General features: G+C 37.0%; 1 protein-coding gene across 1 annotated transcript in view; it reads left to right on the top strand.

The window, feature by feature from the left end:
• Window positions 1–15412, top strand: part of TMEM232 (transmembrane protein 232) — a 118699-nt gene that overhangs the window by 57516 nt on the left and 45771 nt on the right. Inside the window, exon 11 of the mRNA XM_014059455.2 lies at window positions 6222–6400. Coding sequence (XP_013914930.2) covers window positions 6222–6400 — 179 coding nt within the window. The remainder of the gene's footprint in view (window positions 1–6221; window positions 6401–15412) is intronic.

Raw genomic sequence — 15412 nt, 5'->3', positions numbered from 1 at the left:
ATTTAGCAGGATATGACCATAAGGATAGCCTTGCTGCATTACACCATAGCCCATCTTAGTCCAGTTGTTTGAAGAGAATACAGGGAATGCGTCTCCATTAACACATAGGAAAGGGACAAGAACTAATCCAAACACATTCAGTATTCTTCTGCCAAGGACAGCAACTTTTATTGTTACAGTTCAAATAAAATAATGAGTACTTCTCTTTTCAATATATTATGGTTTAGCCTAACAATCTTACACACATTAATTTACAGAGCTTCTTGCAATTTATTAACTGTTTCGGTACTTCTTCCTGTATCCACTATTCACACAATTGATAAACTTCATTACTAGTCCTTTTGTAGGCAGTTTAGATTTATTTGCACTTTGGTGCTCCTAGCTTTCTCTAAATTATATATTTTGGAGATCCTCTCTCCTACTGCATTGTTTGTTGTCCTCCAGTAGCTTCAGTCTTCTTGCTCTTTAATACAGGTGCAGCACTTTGTGTGCACATAGACAACAATAAAACTGTGAAAACTCCTTTGCATGACAAATATTCCACTGTAGTTATAAATCTTGAGCTAGAAAGTAGAAATGTAAGTCTGCTAATTAACTACACTGTCAATAATTTTCTAACTTTTCATGCATCTGGCAAATAGACAAAGCCCCAATTTTGGGACATCACCTCAGTCATGGCAACTCACTTACCACAATCTTCAAACTGTTCCCTTTACCTCTAGTCTTGCTTCTGGCAAGTATGATGACCACAGGATTTGATGAAATCATCAAGCGCATTCAAGAGCCAAATTATCTTTTATTTGTTCATTCAGTGGAAACTCTGGAATTTTGCAGAAAACGGTGATATCTGCTACAATAACAATGCATGCCTGTCCCCCATACAACCGCTTAGGCAATAATAGAACCTGTTCTACTTGCTAACTATTGATCACTATCATATTCTGTTGCTTTGCAAACTGAAGTCTACACCTGGCCTTAATATCTTTTTTTAAGTGCAAAGGTTTATTTCTGATTTTTGAAATGAGGACATTTGGACCTGTCCTATTCACCAGTTTGTGCTGAGGCACCCACCACAATTTTCCATCCCGAAATCATTATGGAATAGTTTCTGGTTCTACTTTCCTGAATTATTTTTTCCCCATTTCTTTGTGTATATGCAAATAGTTGCTTCAGATTTCCCGCAAAACAACAGTTCAACTACCTGGTAACTTTATGAGCTTGATCTTATTTTTATTCTTTTTTCCAATAAATAGTTCACTTATTTGGAATAACCCCTGACAGACTGGGATTTTTTTCCCGGTGAGAAGCAAAGAAATTCATTTTAACACCTTTTGTATTTTCCCCCTTGCATCTCGCAGCTGCTGGCAGTGGGGAATCTAGTATTTTATATTTGTTCTTTCAGCTTAAGCAATTAATTAGGAATCTTATTTCCCAGCTATTGTACTGTAATGTTGTTATTATTCCCTGTATTCTTTTTAAAATGTAAACTATTACCTATTCAGCAAAACATCTGATTAAATACTGTCTATAAACAGGACTGAACCCAGTGATTAATTCAGTTACTTATTGTTGCTAGTAGGTGTGCGGCTAGAACATAGCCATGTTTACTCCAAAATGAATCTTACTAAAAGGATTTATAATTTAGGTAAATATGTGCAGCAGGGATGGACAACTGCAGTTCCAGTAATCCTTAACTATTAGTCATGCTGGCTTGGGCTGATTGGAGCTCTAGTTCAACATTAGTTGGAGAGTCACACTGCTTTTCTCCATGTAAAATTGCAAGTTTACAGCTTGATACCATGGACTGATTTGTACTTCCTGCTTGCCCTGCATGGGCACTTTCCATTTTGGAAGAGCAGGAGTGAATTTCATGGGCTTTAGACCAGCCCATGGCTGTTGGAAAGGTGACTCCCACCTGTGTTTTCTTTCTCTGCATTAAAGTAATGTTTTTCCCTTTTTGCCTGCCACACTTCATTCTATTTTACCCAGTTGTCTCAGTTCAATTGACTGGTATATGCTCTGGAGGGCAGTCACTGTAGTCACTGCTCTTTGCCTCCAATGGCCATTTCATGCTGGGATGTCTACCCTGAAAGGCTGGATCTTTGTTGTGGTATGTGTGTGTGACGTGTTTGTGTGTGCTTGTGTGTGCTTGTGTGTGTTCAGTAGTGGAATAGTGAAATGCTGGCTGCTTCTTTTAACCGAGTGATATTGACAAGGTTTTTGTCAAGTTTCTCCTTCCAACCCAAGTGACAGGAAGAACTGTAAAACTGTTTTTGCAATTGGCATTTGCTCTCCTGGTATGGGTGAGAGGAGAAAAGAAGCAGGGAATTCACAGTTGAGAGATCTATTAACTGTATTCTGACCAGAATTGTGTAATCAGAGAGGAAGGAAGGATTGAAATGGAGGAAATGATTTCTTAAACTGGCTTAAATCCCTGTCAAGTTTACACATAGGAGACAACTACCCGAAAACTGTGGTGTAGAAAAGCCCCGGGTATATTTACTAAAATATAGGAAAAACAAAAAACAGTGAAGCACATTTTTTGAGCGTGTACCTTGTAAATTCATGGGTATGCTCATCTCTGTTGTAAGGGACAAGCTAACTCAGTTACTTTGCAGCTTTCATCTAGCCAAGGCAAAATGATCAGGAGAGAAGTTGATAATTAGTTCCCACTTCTTGTTGCCAAGATGATTACATTGATATGTTCATGAAGTCACGGGGAGTTGAGCTCAACAAAGGAGATGTTGCATCTATTTTATAGATACAAAGGACAATTAGCTTTCCATACCCTTGACTTCAGCAGAGGAACAGCCAGCATGCAAAAAGATTCCTTCCTTCCTTCCCTGTTGTATTGAATAAGAGATGAGGTGATCTTCTTTTTTTGCACAGGCCAACAGAAGTAATAATCACTGATTAGCTTGACCCTGCTTCTGAAAGGATAGAGAATGAAAAGATGAAAAGCTCTTAATTGCTGGATGATTATTTAGAATACTTGCAATAGAAACCAAGAGAGGCAAACAATTTCTAAGAATCTCAGCATCGTTCTTCAAAAACGCATTATGTTAAAGAAGAGAATGATTAATTTATGCTACCTCAAGGCATGAAAATAGCTACTAGTTATGGAGACTTAGAAGAATAATGAAAATTTAATGGCGGACAGAATTGTTTGTGGCTGTAAATCATCATGGGACTTTCAGACACTGCCGTAGTATTTATAGGAAACATTCTTGTGTCTCCACAGTCTATTTATGGGTTTCGCTATGACATTTGGTTGATAAGATTGGGCAAGGTGAGCTCTTTGCAGAAAACTCTGGTTTTCATAGTGTCTGGCTCCCAGTGGAGGATTAAGGCTCACTGGTGCCCTAAGCACTGAGAAATCTTGGTGCTCCTCCTTTGTGCATACTGTACAAATCTTCACTGGTTTTTTTTCTTTCTCAACTTTGTGGTGCCCGCTTTGGGCCTGGTGCCCTAAGCACATGCTTAGTCTGCTTAATGGTTAATGCACCACTGCTGGCTCCCCTTTCCTCTCCACTATTTAGTACCCAATCTTTTCAGCTATTTGTGGGAAGAGGGGCTCACCTTTTTTGTCCTCCTGATGTAGGAAGGGATGGGGGGGGGGTCTCCTTGATTCAGACCCTGTAGCTCACCGAATTGGTTTCTTAATGGCAACAGCAGTGTGAATCTTGCCTTTATCCAGGATAACAGTGAGCAAAGAAGTAAAACCACTCAGTGCATGAAGACAGCACAACCGCAGTTGCACTGCAGAAGCAAGTCAAATGTTCACTGAAGGCTATGCTCCATCTAGCTATTAAACAAATCAATCTTTTCCTTGTACAAAGCATTGTCGCTGCTTGTGACAGCAACAACTAGCATTGCCCTCCTGTAAGGCAGCAATCTGCTGGTTTCTTTGTTGATGTGTGACAAAGTGGTTCGATGGAGGGAGGCTGCTGTTTGCCTCTGCTCCATTTTGAAGATGGGAGGAAAGCACATTGGTGAGGCTACAGAAAGAGCCCAATGTCAGAAGTTAGGGAAAAATAACGATCCCTTTCATATGAGGCATTTTTAACGTTGTTGAAGCACTGCTTGCTGACATTCAGCTGGAAATGGAATTAAAATAACAGAATGTTGTGTCTGTTGAGGACCAATCAATTTATTACGGCATACACTTTTGTGGACTATATAGCTCTGTAATGAATTTGTAGTAATTTTTAAAATGCCATATGACTCTTGGCTACTTTTACTGCAAGAGATTAATAAAGTTAACTCTTTGCATATTAGACATGTAGTGCTGGCTTCACACAGAACATTTAGAAAAGTTCCATTCAGCAAAGCTCATTGAATGAGCAAGGTATTTAGATCAATGCTTTCACCAGTACTTCACAAACTTGGCTAATTTAAGAGGTGTGGATTGCAACTCCCAGAATTCCCCAGCCAGTAGATCATGAGGCTGGGGGATTCTGGGAGTTGACATTCACACATCTTAAATTAGTGAAGCTTGAGAAACACTGGCTTACACAAATCTAGGCATCATTCGGCAAAAATCCTCTGCAATGCTAATTATTTTAAAAGCGGGTAACTGACCTTTTTATTTTACTGGCAGTGCTTAGATGATTTACAGCAATGTACAATTGTAAGATAAATCACGAAAGCTAGAAAATACAGTAGAATGATTAGTTTACTTCCATGCAGTTTCATTTCATTGCTTCAATTTCAATGCTACTGCACAGCAGTAGCACTGCTCATGAATTGCTTCTTAATTGCACCTTAATTAGTGTAATTGGTGAAACTGTTATTTTGCAGTACAATGAAAAGAAAAAAATAGAAGAAATTAATAATTAACCCCTCTTCCTTGTGGAACTGAGTGAGTGGGAGTCATGAAGATATTATTAATCACTCTATAGAAATACTGCTGCTCTGGAAGTAATAAGAAACCCAAAGAAAAAAGTTAATAAGCAAAAGCTAGATAATCATAAATAGCTTTAATTGTTCTTTAAAAGTCAATACCTGATAAGTTAGCACTGACATTTTGTTGGTTTATTTTTTAAAATCTGGCTTATCAAACAATAGAAGTAAAAAAACACTATAGAGTACAGATATTAATGATATCATCTGGATTCTTTTTTAAAGGGGAAATAATGTATTCCAAACTAAAAATCTAAACTGGGAGCAGTTACAGAGGAATCGCCGTTACTTTTTTATTTCTGCCATAATATGGCCAGGCCAATGGTGAAAGTCAAGGGGAAGGGAAGTAGAGTGATGTAAGCAACATCATAGTGTAAGTCCTGCCCCTTTTTCACTGAAGGCTGGAGCTTTCAGCCTAATGTTTGAAGGACTCAGGTTGGAATTAGGAAAGTTTGTTAAAGGAATTGCTGAAGCAGAAAGTTGCAGCTGTGATGAGTGTAACAATGGTGGGACATTACTGCCTAGCAACAAGAAAGTTACAAGTTAGAAGGACATGTTAGAAGGATGCTTGCTAAGGCACGTAGATATATAAACTTTGGTAACCTCTAGCTTATTATAGTAGTAAAAAATGTACCTCTTTTGATAAAAAAGCTTATTAGCATAAACATGAGCTGTATGAAGGTGGGTAAAATAGAAGAAACAAATCAAAAGAAGCATATGTCAAGGAACCAATATTTGATTCTTAGGGTGTTAACTTCCTTAATCATAGCTATATATTTGTGCATTGTTTGGGGTCTTGGCTCCTTTAGCTGCTGAGACCCTTTTGCTGGAGTACTGCAATAAATGAAGCTGAAAATGCTATTTCTCATTTCTGTGGTCTTTATTGGCTTTGGCACCAGGCTTGGACCCGTTTTGGGTACAACATGTTGTGATGTTGCTTTTGTCAAAAGCCTGTAAATTCCTCTGGTTTACCTTTATTGGCAACTCTTTCAAAAGTCATAACATTCATTGAACTATTCTGTGTTAGCAATAGCATCACAACCATCTGTGAACTAGAAAGATGGTTGCGAGGATGCTAGTGTTCTACACTAAAGCTCAGTGCTTAGAGAAATGCCTTTTAAAAGCAATAACAACTAATTGAATTACTTACATGGTAAAGTGCTTTCCATAATTGTTTAAAGGACCTTGACTGCAGAGGTGTCAGCTGTCGGCTTTTGAAGCAGAATTCTAGACTATGTGGATTTTTTGATTTGACTAGGAAAACATTTCTCATATTATGAGCAGTCATGTTATGGTACCCTGGTTTGCCATTATTTCAGATAACGATCCCTTCTGGGTTATACGTTATGGTGTGATCTACAATCTTGTTATCCTGCGTAGTGAACTCTTGGGAGATGTGAATCGAGAAGGATTAAGAAATGCTGTCTGGCGAATTTTACAAAAACAAAAGGGTGCTGAAAAGGATAGTCGAGTCCTGGATGCAGCAAAAGTAGCACAGGTAAGCTTGAAATATAATATTTAAATCATTGTCCAAATAATGTTATAACTTCACAGCTATTTGTCTCCTACTTCCCTATCACAACAATCCTGTGAATTGAGTTAGACTGAGGGCAGGAGTCTGGCCCAAAATTACTCAGCTGGCTTTCATGTCTAAGGGAAGCTGAGAACTTACAGTGTCCTTATTTCTAGATCACAGGTATAAAACTTAAGGTGCCATGTTGCCATCTCGTGACATTTTATGACATTTTTCCTATTTGCGGAGCTGGGCTGGAAGTGGCCTATGTGTGATGCATCCAGCCCGTGGCCTGCCAGTTTGGCATCCCTGTTCTAGATCTAGTATTCATTCATATCTCAGCAGCTTTTTAAGGTTGTATATTTATTTATTTCACAGCTTTTATAACTCACCCCAGTTTGTAGAGCCTCAACAGAATACAACAGATTAAAAGTTATTTGATTTCTTTTCCTAAACAAAGCTTTCACTTATTTCTATTAAATGTTTTTTTTCCTATATTTTCAGCCAATGTCCCTAACTTATTTTTCAATTTTGTATTTGTTTTATAGAGCATGTGACTAAGATTGATTTCTTGCTGTGCTTTTCATTGGAATAGGTTTTAGCTATACAAATAGCCCCTACTGTAACAAAGTGAAAATGAGAGAGAATAGGGAAATTTTTTAGTCATAGTCCTGTTTTCTAAACTTTCTTGATCAACTGCTATGAAAATAAGCAGTTCTCGCCTTTTGTTTGGGCTATGTTTCCTTCTGTGAAATAGGGATATCACTTTCCATAATTACATATCTCTTGCTCCTGACCCCCAGTTTAATTCCTGTATCCTACAGTTTCAGGGAAGTGACAATGGTTTTCAACCTGCTCACAAATCATCAAAGCTTATAGTGCAAATGTAGCTTTGATTTAAATATTTTAGCAAGTGGCAACACTTGACCAATCTTGTCTGAACCTGGAAGCAAAGAAGAGTTGGATTTGGTGAATTTGGATTGGAGACCACCAGGATATAACAGGCTATAAACTAGAATGAGCATATTATATAGGCATTCTTTGACTCATGACTGTTATAGAGCCTGAGCATTATGGTTATAAGTTCTAGTGGTCATTAAATGATGTGATTGTCTTGCTTGATGACCACAAACCCTCCTCTCCCCATTGCAGTTGTTAAGTGGAAAATGGCATGTCTCAGGGATGGAAGAGACCTTGGATGGCCTGGCGCAGACCCGGGCCTTCAACTGCATCATCTACCCAGCTCACATGTGGCTTGTCCTGGATCTCCCAGGGCTTATCCCATCCCCTGAAGTTACCTCATATTGTGCTTCAGGGGTGGGTTCCGGCTTCTGTTACTGCCAGTTTGCTCAGGGACGCACTTCATGTGCATGCGCAGTAGTAAAAACCTTCTTCTCCGTATGCGCAAAAGCAAAAAACAAGATGCGCCACCATTGACAGGACTAGTTCAGGGGTGTGACTGGCTGAGTTACTACCTACTCTGCTGAACCAGTCTGAACCAGTAGGAACCCACCTCTGCTCTGCTTCTTGCCGGCTGGGTCCTCCTCTCTTGGGCCTCCTCTGCTGCTGTCACATATTGGTCCACTTACCTTTTTGAAAGATTGCCTTTGGGAAAGAGAAGCAGCCAATCTTCTGTGTGGCCTTCACAGAGCAGGCCCCCATTTTTGGGAGTGGCAGAGGTCATTTCATGCCATCCCAAATGGCAATTGTGACTGCTTCGAAAAGGTTGAAGAACTGAGTATTTGCAAAGCATTTATTTTGCCCCACAGCTGTGATCTTTTTTTCATAAATTACATAAATAGATTCATTTATTTCATAAATAGATGTATGTATCCAAAGTCTGAAGCTATTCAAAATATTTTAAGCATTATTTTTCCTACATGTGGTTTTTCTTAGTGAAGAAATAAAGAGAAGGCATGTAAACAAATAAAAGAGCATATAAATAGTGAAATGTTTAAAAATATCCAAAGCAGTATGCAGCATTCACATGGAATGAATATTGGACTATGAGCAATGTAAGCATTGTCCAAAATATTTCAAAATATAAAAAGAATGTGGAAGTATATTACAGACAAAAGTATGCATATCTGAACGTTCCATGAGCCTTCTCAGTACTTTTTAGTCACTGGAACCATCATTGCAATGTTTAAAAAGAGTTAAATTGTTTTGAACTGTCAAGTCACCTAGTGACTGTGTGGCCATATAGTTTAAAATGTTATGCTGTTAGAAATGTTAAATAGCCTCTATGAGAAAAGGGAAGCATGATTGACTATATATATATATATATATATATATATATATATATATATATATATATATATATATATATATATATATATATATATATATATATATATATATATATATATATATATATATATATATATATATATATATATGTTTTCTGAGGTTTTCGCGGGTGTTAGTATGTAGGTCTCTAGTTGTTCGGGTTTTCTCCCGCGTAGAATTGGATATGTCTTTGCGACGTTTCGACGAAGTCACATTCGTCATCTTCAGGCTGCTGCTGACTACTTCAGGTTTGGTGTTTCCAGGAGTAGTGTGGGATCTTGGCTGTTTGTCCCTTATAACTGCTGGTAGGGGATTAAATTTTAACTGCCAGTAGGGGATTAAGTTTTAACTGCCAGTAGGGGATTAAAACTGATTGAATGGGGGCTTGGGTGTGTCTTGATTAGGTGGAAGTGTGTCAATATTTGGTGGAAGGGTGTTCTGTTCTGATTGTTTGGGAGGTTGTGTTTCCTGTGAGGGTAGGAGGGGTTTTGAAGAGGCTGATTGTGCTTTAGCAGTTTGGCTTCTGGTTCTGGGTCGTGCCTCCTCATCAGTTTGTGTTTTTGGTTGTTTTCTTTGTGGATGTTTTTTGGTAGTATTCTGTGTGGCTATTGTGAGTGTGGGCCTGGTCTCATTCTTCATGTTTGGGATTCGTTTGTTAATGAGGGCGGGTTTCCAAAGGGCTGGCAGGCGGGAGGTGTCGTCACGCCTGTTCATGCTATGTGGGTGTTTTTCTATTTCGATTGCTTCCCTGATTATACGGTTGTTGAAGTGTTCGGCCTTGGCGATGGTTCTTGTCTTATTGAAGTCAATTTTATGTCCTGTGGCTTTGAGGTGTTGGACCAGGGAAGAAGTTGGTTCTTCTTTTTTGATTGCATTTTTGTGTTCTTCAATGCGTGCACTTATTCTTCTGTTGGTCTGTCCGATGTATGTGGCGGGGCAAGTAGTGCATGGGATTTCATATACTCCTTGATTTTCTAATTCAATTTTGTCTTTGGGGTTTCTTAGGATGGTGGATATTTTCCGGTCTGTGCAGAATGCTGTCTTGATGTTGTGTTTGCGGAGGATTTTGCTGATTTTGTCTGTGGTGCCTTTTATGTATGGGAGGAGGGCTTTTCCATTTTCTTGTTCTCTGTCCTGGACTTTAGTGGGGGTTTCTTTTTGGATTAGGTTGGTGATCTTATTTCTTTGGAATCCATTGGATGTCAGTACGTTGGTGAGAGTGTGTAGTTCGGTTTTTAGGTGTTGTTCATCAGCTAGGCGTTTTGTTCTGGAGATGAGTGTCTTGGCTACGGAATTGATCTGGGCTGGGTGGTGGTGTGAGAGTGCGTGCAGATAGCGGTTAGTGTGTGTTTTCTTCTGGTAGATGGTATATATATATATATAGTCTATTGACTATATATATAGAGAGACTATAACTATATATTCCCCTGCGTTCCATAAAAGATTATATATCTATGTTTTAAAGTTACATTAGAGTATTTGAGAAGACACAAGCAGAAATAAAGTATATGTTAGCATTTCACAAAAAGCCATGTAAGGATAATATAATACTTAGGTAAAGGCTGTGGAAGTAGCATATCATTTCCAAATAGGGCAATATTTCTCGCTCACAAGGACAAAAAATGTATGTAATGTATATGGGAATTAAATGTCAGGCAGCTTGAAAGAATATGTGTTTCCTTTTGAAAGCAGATCTTATTTTTCATAGAATTAAATGACATTGGAAAAATACAATTTATAATTCCAACAGATAAGGAAGATAAATTTGTTATAATCAACAAAGTTTAATTATACATTAAACATCCTGCCTGTTCTTATTATTTTAGGAAATTAGATAAGAAAGTCTGATTTAATGTAGCTCTAGAGATCACAGAGAAATTTGTCTGCTGGTCACTCTGGTATTCCAATATAAGCACTGCCTGTATTTTTGAATAAATGCAAATTATGCACCAAAATTCAGTTTATACAATGTAGGTTCATCTCCAAAAAAGAGGAGAACAGCTTATTTGGGTCAATGGGGCAATTAACCTTTAGTCAATTAAGCCTCTAGCAAGTTAAATTTAGCACAAAATAGATCCAGCCATGCATAGGGTTAAATTCATTTTATCCAGTCAGTCATACTGTGAAGCACTAAATCCAGCCAATTAGCCTGTTTTACATGCCTAGTCATCCAAGAACAGGAATGCTTGAAAAGGCAATCTTCCATGGTAAAATTCACTACTGCATAGCATGGCAGCATAGCATATTTTCTGTATGCTAAATTGATTTTACTTTGTCCTCAATGTGATTTGAAATTTATTTACTTTTTTCATATTTTTTATTTTAGTTGCAATAGTAAAACAAAATACATTTCTGCATTTGTAACTAGGAAAACAGAAATAGAAAAAAAAAATTCAAAAAAAAAAAGTAAGTTAAAGAAAAATATGTAAAGGTAACTTCACAGCTTTATCAAAATGAAAAAAAACAACCCTCTTTATTTCCATAAGGTAACAAATATCTTTTGTTCTCATAACATCTATATGCTCATCCATAAATCATCAACTGTTCAGGCCTGATGTCAACAAAAAATCTATAAAGTGTTACCAGAGCTTCATAAACATATTTTGTTTTAAGCTTGATCAAATCAGCCAACTTTATATTCGTTCCCTTTACTTCTAACAATCTTCACTTTTGATTCATTCATATGATGTTATAGGATTTGGCCTCTCTTCAATTTTTTCTTTTTTCATTGCAAAGGATTCTTGAGGCTTTAACTAATCTCTTTCATAAATTCAGTAAAAGTCATTATCCAGATCATTCTTCTGGTCTATCATTTGCATTTCCACTTTGATTTCCAAACTTTAACCAACTTAAATTTGCATCAGATTTAACCTCTTGGACATAGTCTGTCCATAGAAGCAGATATCATTACTGACATTTCTGATATAGATGTTAATGTGTTGACCAATTCTTTGAAAATTTCCTAAAGTATTTTAAAGGTTTTAACATTTTGTATCACTTTGTAAATCCCTATACTAACCGGAAAAAAGGCAAGGTCTGAATGGAATTTTTCATGCCATCTAGTGTTTAATTTCTGAAATCATAATGTCTTAAAATTCTATTTTGACTTGATATAAACAAAGCAATTTGGTTCCCACAAGATGCCATTTATTTTATTTAATTATTTCCAAAATCTTATAGTAAACATCTAAGGGTTCTCAATTTGTCTGGTCTCTTAATTCATGTATAACCGCCTGATCAAAATCATATTCAGCCTTTTGCTGTATATTTCAAATTCTTCAAATTCTTATATTAAATTTTCTTTCATTCAAGAAGAAAGGTAGACTCACCAGGTTTTCAAATATGTCATCCTGAAAATAGAGTGGCTAAGGCTGTTAGAATAGTAAATAAATAATTTCTGAAAGTGATTAGAAAGTAAGCTTAGCTTTAAAAGACTTCAGAGCTGTTATGAGCATAATGGCTAATCCCTTTGTTTCCCAGTGCTTAAACCCACAAGAAAATGTGTGCCTTGGTCCTTGTGAGAAACAGCCGTCAGCACAAATGGATAATCTTCTGTTCTCTTCTTGCGTGAAGAATCTAGAGTCTTGTCTATTTGCCAGTTCTTTGGTCTTGCCATGATTGTTGTCTCTACTCTCTGCAGAAACATATTTAGTTCACCATACCTCCCAATATATTTTTTTTATGGAAAAAGCAGGCTCTTTTAGTTCGTTGTGGCTGGGATTTGGGGGAATTATAAACTTAGGGGAACTAGAAGTGTTTTCCTAATTCTTCCAAATTACTATCTTAATAACAGTGGAAAGGAGCAATGTTTTCTCTTTGCTGGGCAATGCAATATGGGAGCCCTTTCATTGTATGTGAATACTAGAACTAATTAAAAAAAATCTTTTTAGGTTTTATTTGAAGCTCATCTGCATAGAACTAACTAGGACAGTGTTTCTCAACCTCAGCAACCTTAAGCTATGTGTTGACATAAGCAATGAAAACTCCAAGAATTTCCCAGCCAACAAACTGAAGTTGATCCACACAGTTTAAAGTTGCTGAAGTTGAGAAACACTGACCTAGAAAATGTATTACTAACATTCTTAGAACATAATTGAAAGGGGCTTTAATTTTATCCTAATTAATATAGAACAGGTCTTGATTGTTTTTCTTGTGACGCAGATGAAAGTACTTGAGAATTTTCTCAAAAAAGTTCTCTTTTTTGAAGCTCACATATCACATTTCCACTTTTTCACTTTATAAAGTTTAGTTTCCAGCCTTTGATTCAACTAACGGCGCACGAATATCTATAAAGCAAAATAGTAATAATACATTCTGGATTAGTGCGCTTGAGATTGTGATTTTATTTTATTTCAAAATGACCAGCTTAGTTCAATGTAATAGCTGTTTTGCACTTGTCTTTCGCAGCACTCTTTTCAAATTTGGATACTGTCCCCTTTGTAAACAAATTACTAGTATACATAGACAGATTACCTATCTAGAATCTCTAATCTGTGTTCTTAGAGCCGAGGTGGCACAGTGGTTAGGGTGCAGTACTGAAGGCCACTACAGCTGACTGTTATCTGCAGTTCAGCAGTTCTAATCTCACCGGCTCAAGGTTGACTCAGCCTTCCATCCTTCCGAGGTGGGTGAAATGAGGACCCAGACTGTGGGGCGATATGCTGACTCTGTAAACCGCTTAGAGAGGGCTGAAAGCCCTATGAAGCGGTATATAAGTCTAACTGCTATTGCTATTTCTTCAAGCAGAAATTAGGTGCCCAATTTGGCCATTCCACACTATGGAGATGCCACACCATCAGCCTCCTCTACCGCAAAATCCTGGAGGAGAAGAGCAGTCTGGACAACCATGGGATCTGGCAGGGTGAGAGCTGTGAACCATAAACACAAAAGTTTTTGCTGTGACCCAGCATAACAGATATAGTGTCCTTACTGACCTTAATGGGGACACTAAAGAGACAGGTCAAGTAGTTGTGACTCAAATAAGCAGGGGATTGTGATCCAAAATGAAGAACTTTCTTTGGAAAGGCAAAATGGGGACCCAGGTATCACACATCAGTCGCACAAGAAGATCAAGGTATGTAAAAAGAGAAGTCACCTTCTGGTTGGTGATTCAATCGTAAGGGATGTAAATTTAGGAAAGGATATGGAGGTTTTAAAAGAGGTCAGGTGTCTGCCAGGTGCTACTGCCAGCAGAGACAAGAGGCGTATTCTTAAGATAGTCAATAATGCAAATAAGGACTGTGACATTGATACTATTATACATCTTGGCACAAATGATCTGCCCCAAAAAGTTGTACTTTCTGTGAAAAATGATTTCAAGAGCTTGGGATACGAATTTAGTAGTATAGGTTGTAGGCTTATCTTTTCAGAGGTTTTACCAGTATATAAGGAACAAAAAGGGAAGGGCCAGCATGTAGCAGAGTTTAATGTGTGGCTAAAGGAGTGGTGTAAAAGGAAAGGCTTTGGTTTTATTAGTCATGATGCCTGCAGCTGGTCCAATGAAAAACTGTACAAAAGAGATGGTTTGCACCCATCCAAGAAAGGGACTGAGTTACTTGGCATTAAATTCAGTTTTTCTGGATAAATATTTAAACTGAACAGCTGGGACAGAGAATTAATTGATACAGAACATTTCTGTTCCCAGCAATCTAAAACTCATAGGGTTATCAGTGCATATAACACAGATGTTTGTGCGGGTAAGATTATTACTCCTGTGGTCAAGCAAAACCAAGCATTTAATAGTGAGTGCCATACAATGTGGACTCAAATGTCTATACGCCAATGCACAGAGTATGAGGAATAAACAGGGTGAATTAGAAATTCAAGTAAATGAGGGCAGATACGATATTGTTGCCATTACAGAAACTTGGTGGGATGAAACCCACAGGTGGAACATACAGCTAGAAAGATTTAAATTATTTAAAAGAAAAAGACCAAATAAAAGAGGAGGTGGAGTTGCACTATATATAAGAAATAACTACATCTCTACAGAAATAGAGCACAACAATGATTAGAACTATTTTTTTTAATAATTTTTTTTTTTTTGTTAGATAAACAACACATGCCCACAATAGTGAGGGGGAAAAAGGCAGAGAAAAAAACAAACAAAAAACAAAAAACAAAAAGAAAAACACAAGTATATGTTATAAAAAAGTATATCAGCTGGTTACAACAAGTTTTTGTGCATCTCTTCCATTAATTCATATTAATTCAAATATCTTAACTCAAATGTTACCATATTAACATCATCATACCTCCACTTTTAGTTGACTACAGTTGTTTAAACATCCTTTATCCTTAACTATGCCAAAGATTTAATCAATAACCACATGCTAGCATTTCATTTACTTGTTTATAAAATCCTCCATTAATATCAAATCCTCATATCCTGTTTTAGCTAAACATCCATAATATTTAATACCAAAACTTCCATCCTCCATGCATATAGTTTATTATCATTCTCCTTTCTTTATGCAATTATATCATATATCATAGTATTTTCCCCATATTAGTTATTTATTTTATTTTTAATAGTAATAATTATTGTGATTAATAACCTTTATATATAGTCCAAAAATATTTCTAACCTTCCCTTCTCATATCCAATTGTTATTTATCATAGCAACTCAACATTATATACATTACTATCATTATCAATTATTATTCAGCTATATCTATTACAAATGAATTTAACTAGGTTTAGCTAAT

This window comes from Thamnophis sirtalis, unplaced genomic scaffold, assembly GCF_051295495.1.
Source record: "Thamnophis sirtalis isolate CommonGarterSnake01/CBP01778 unplaced genomic scaffold, rThaSir2_p1.2 scaffold_5, whole genome shotgun sequence".
Lineage (NCBI taxonomy): Eukaryota > Metazoa > Chordata > Lepidosauria > Squamata > Natricidae > Thamnophis > Thamnophis sirtalis.
Note: the sequence above shows the minus strand (reverse complement) of the source record. Positions and strands in the feature narration are given on the sequence as shown.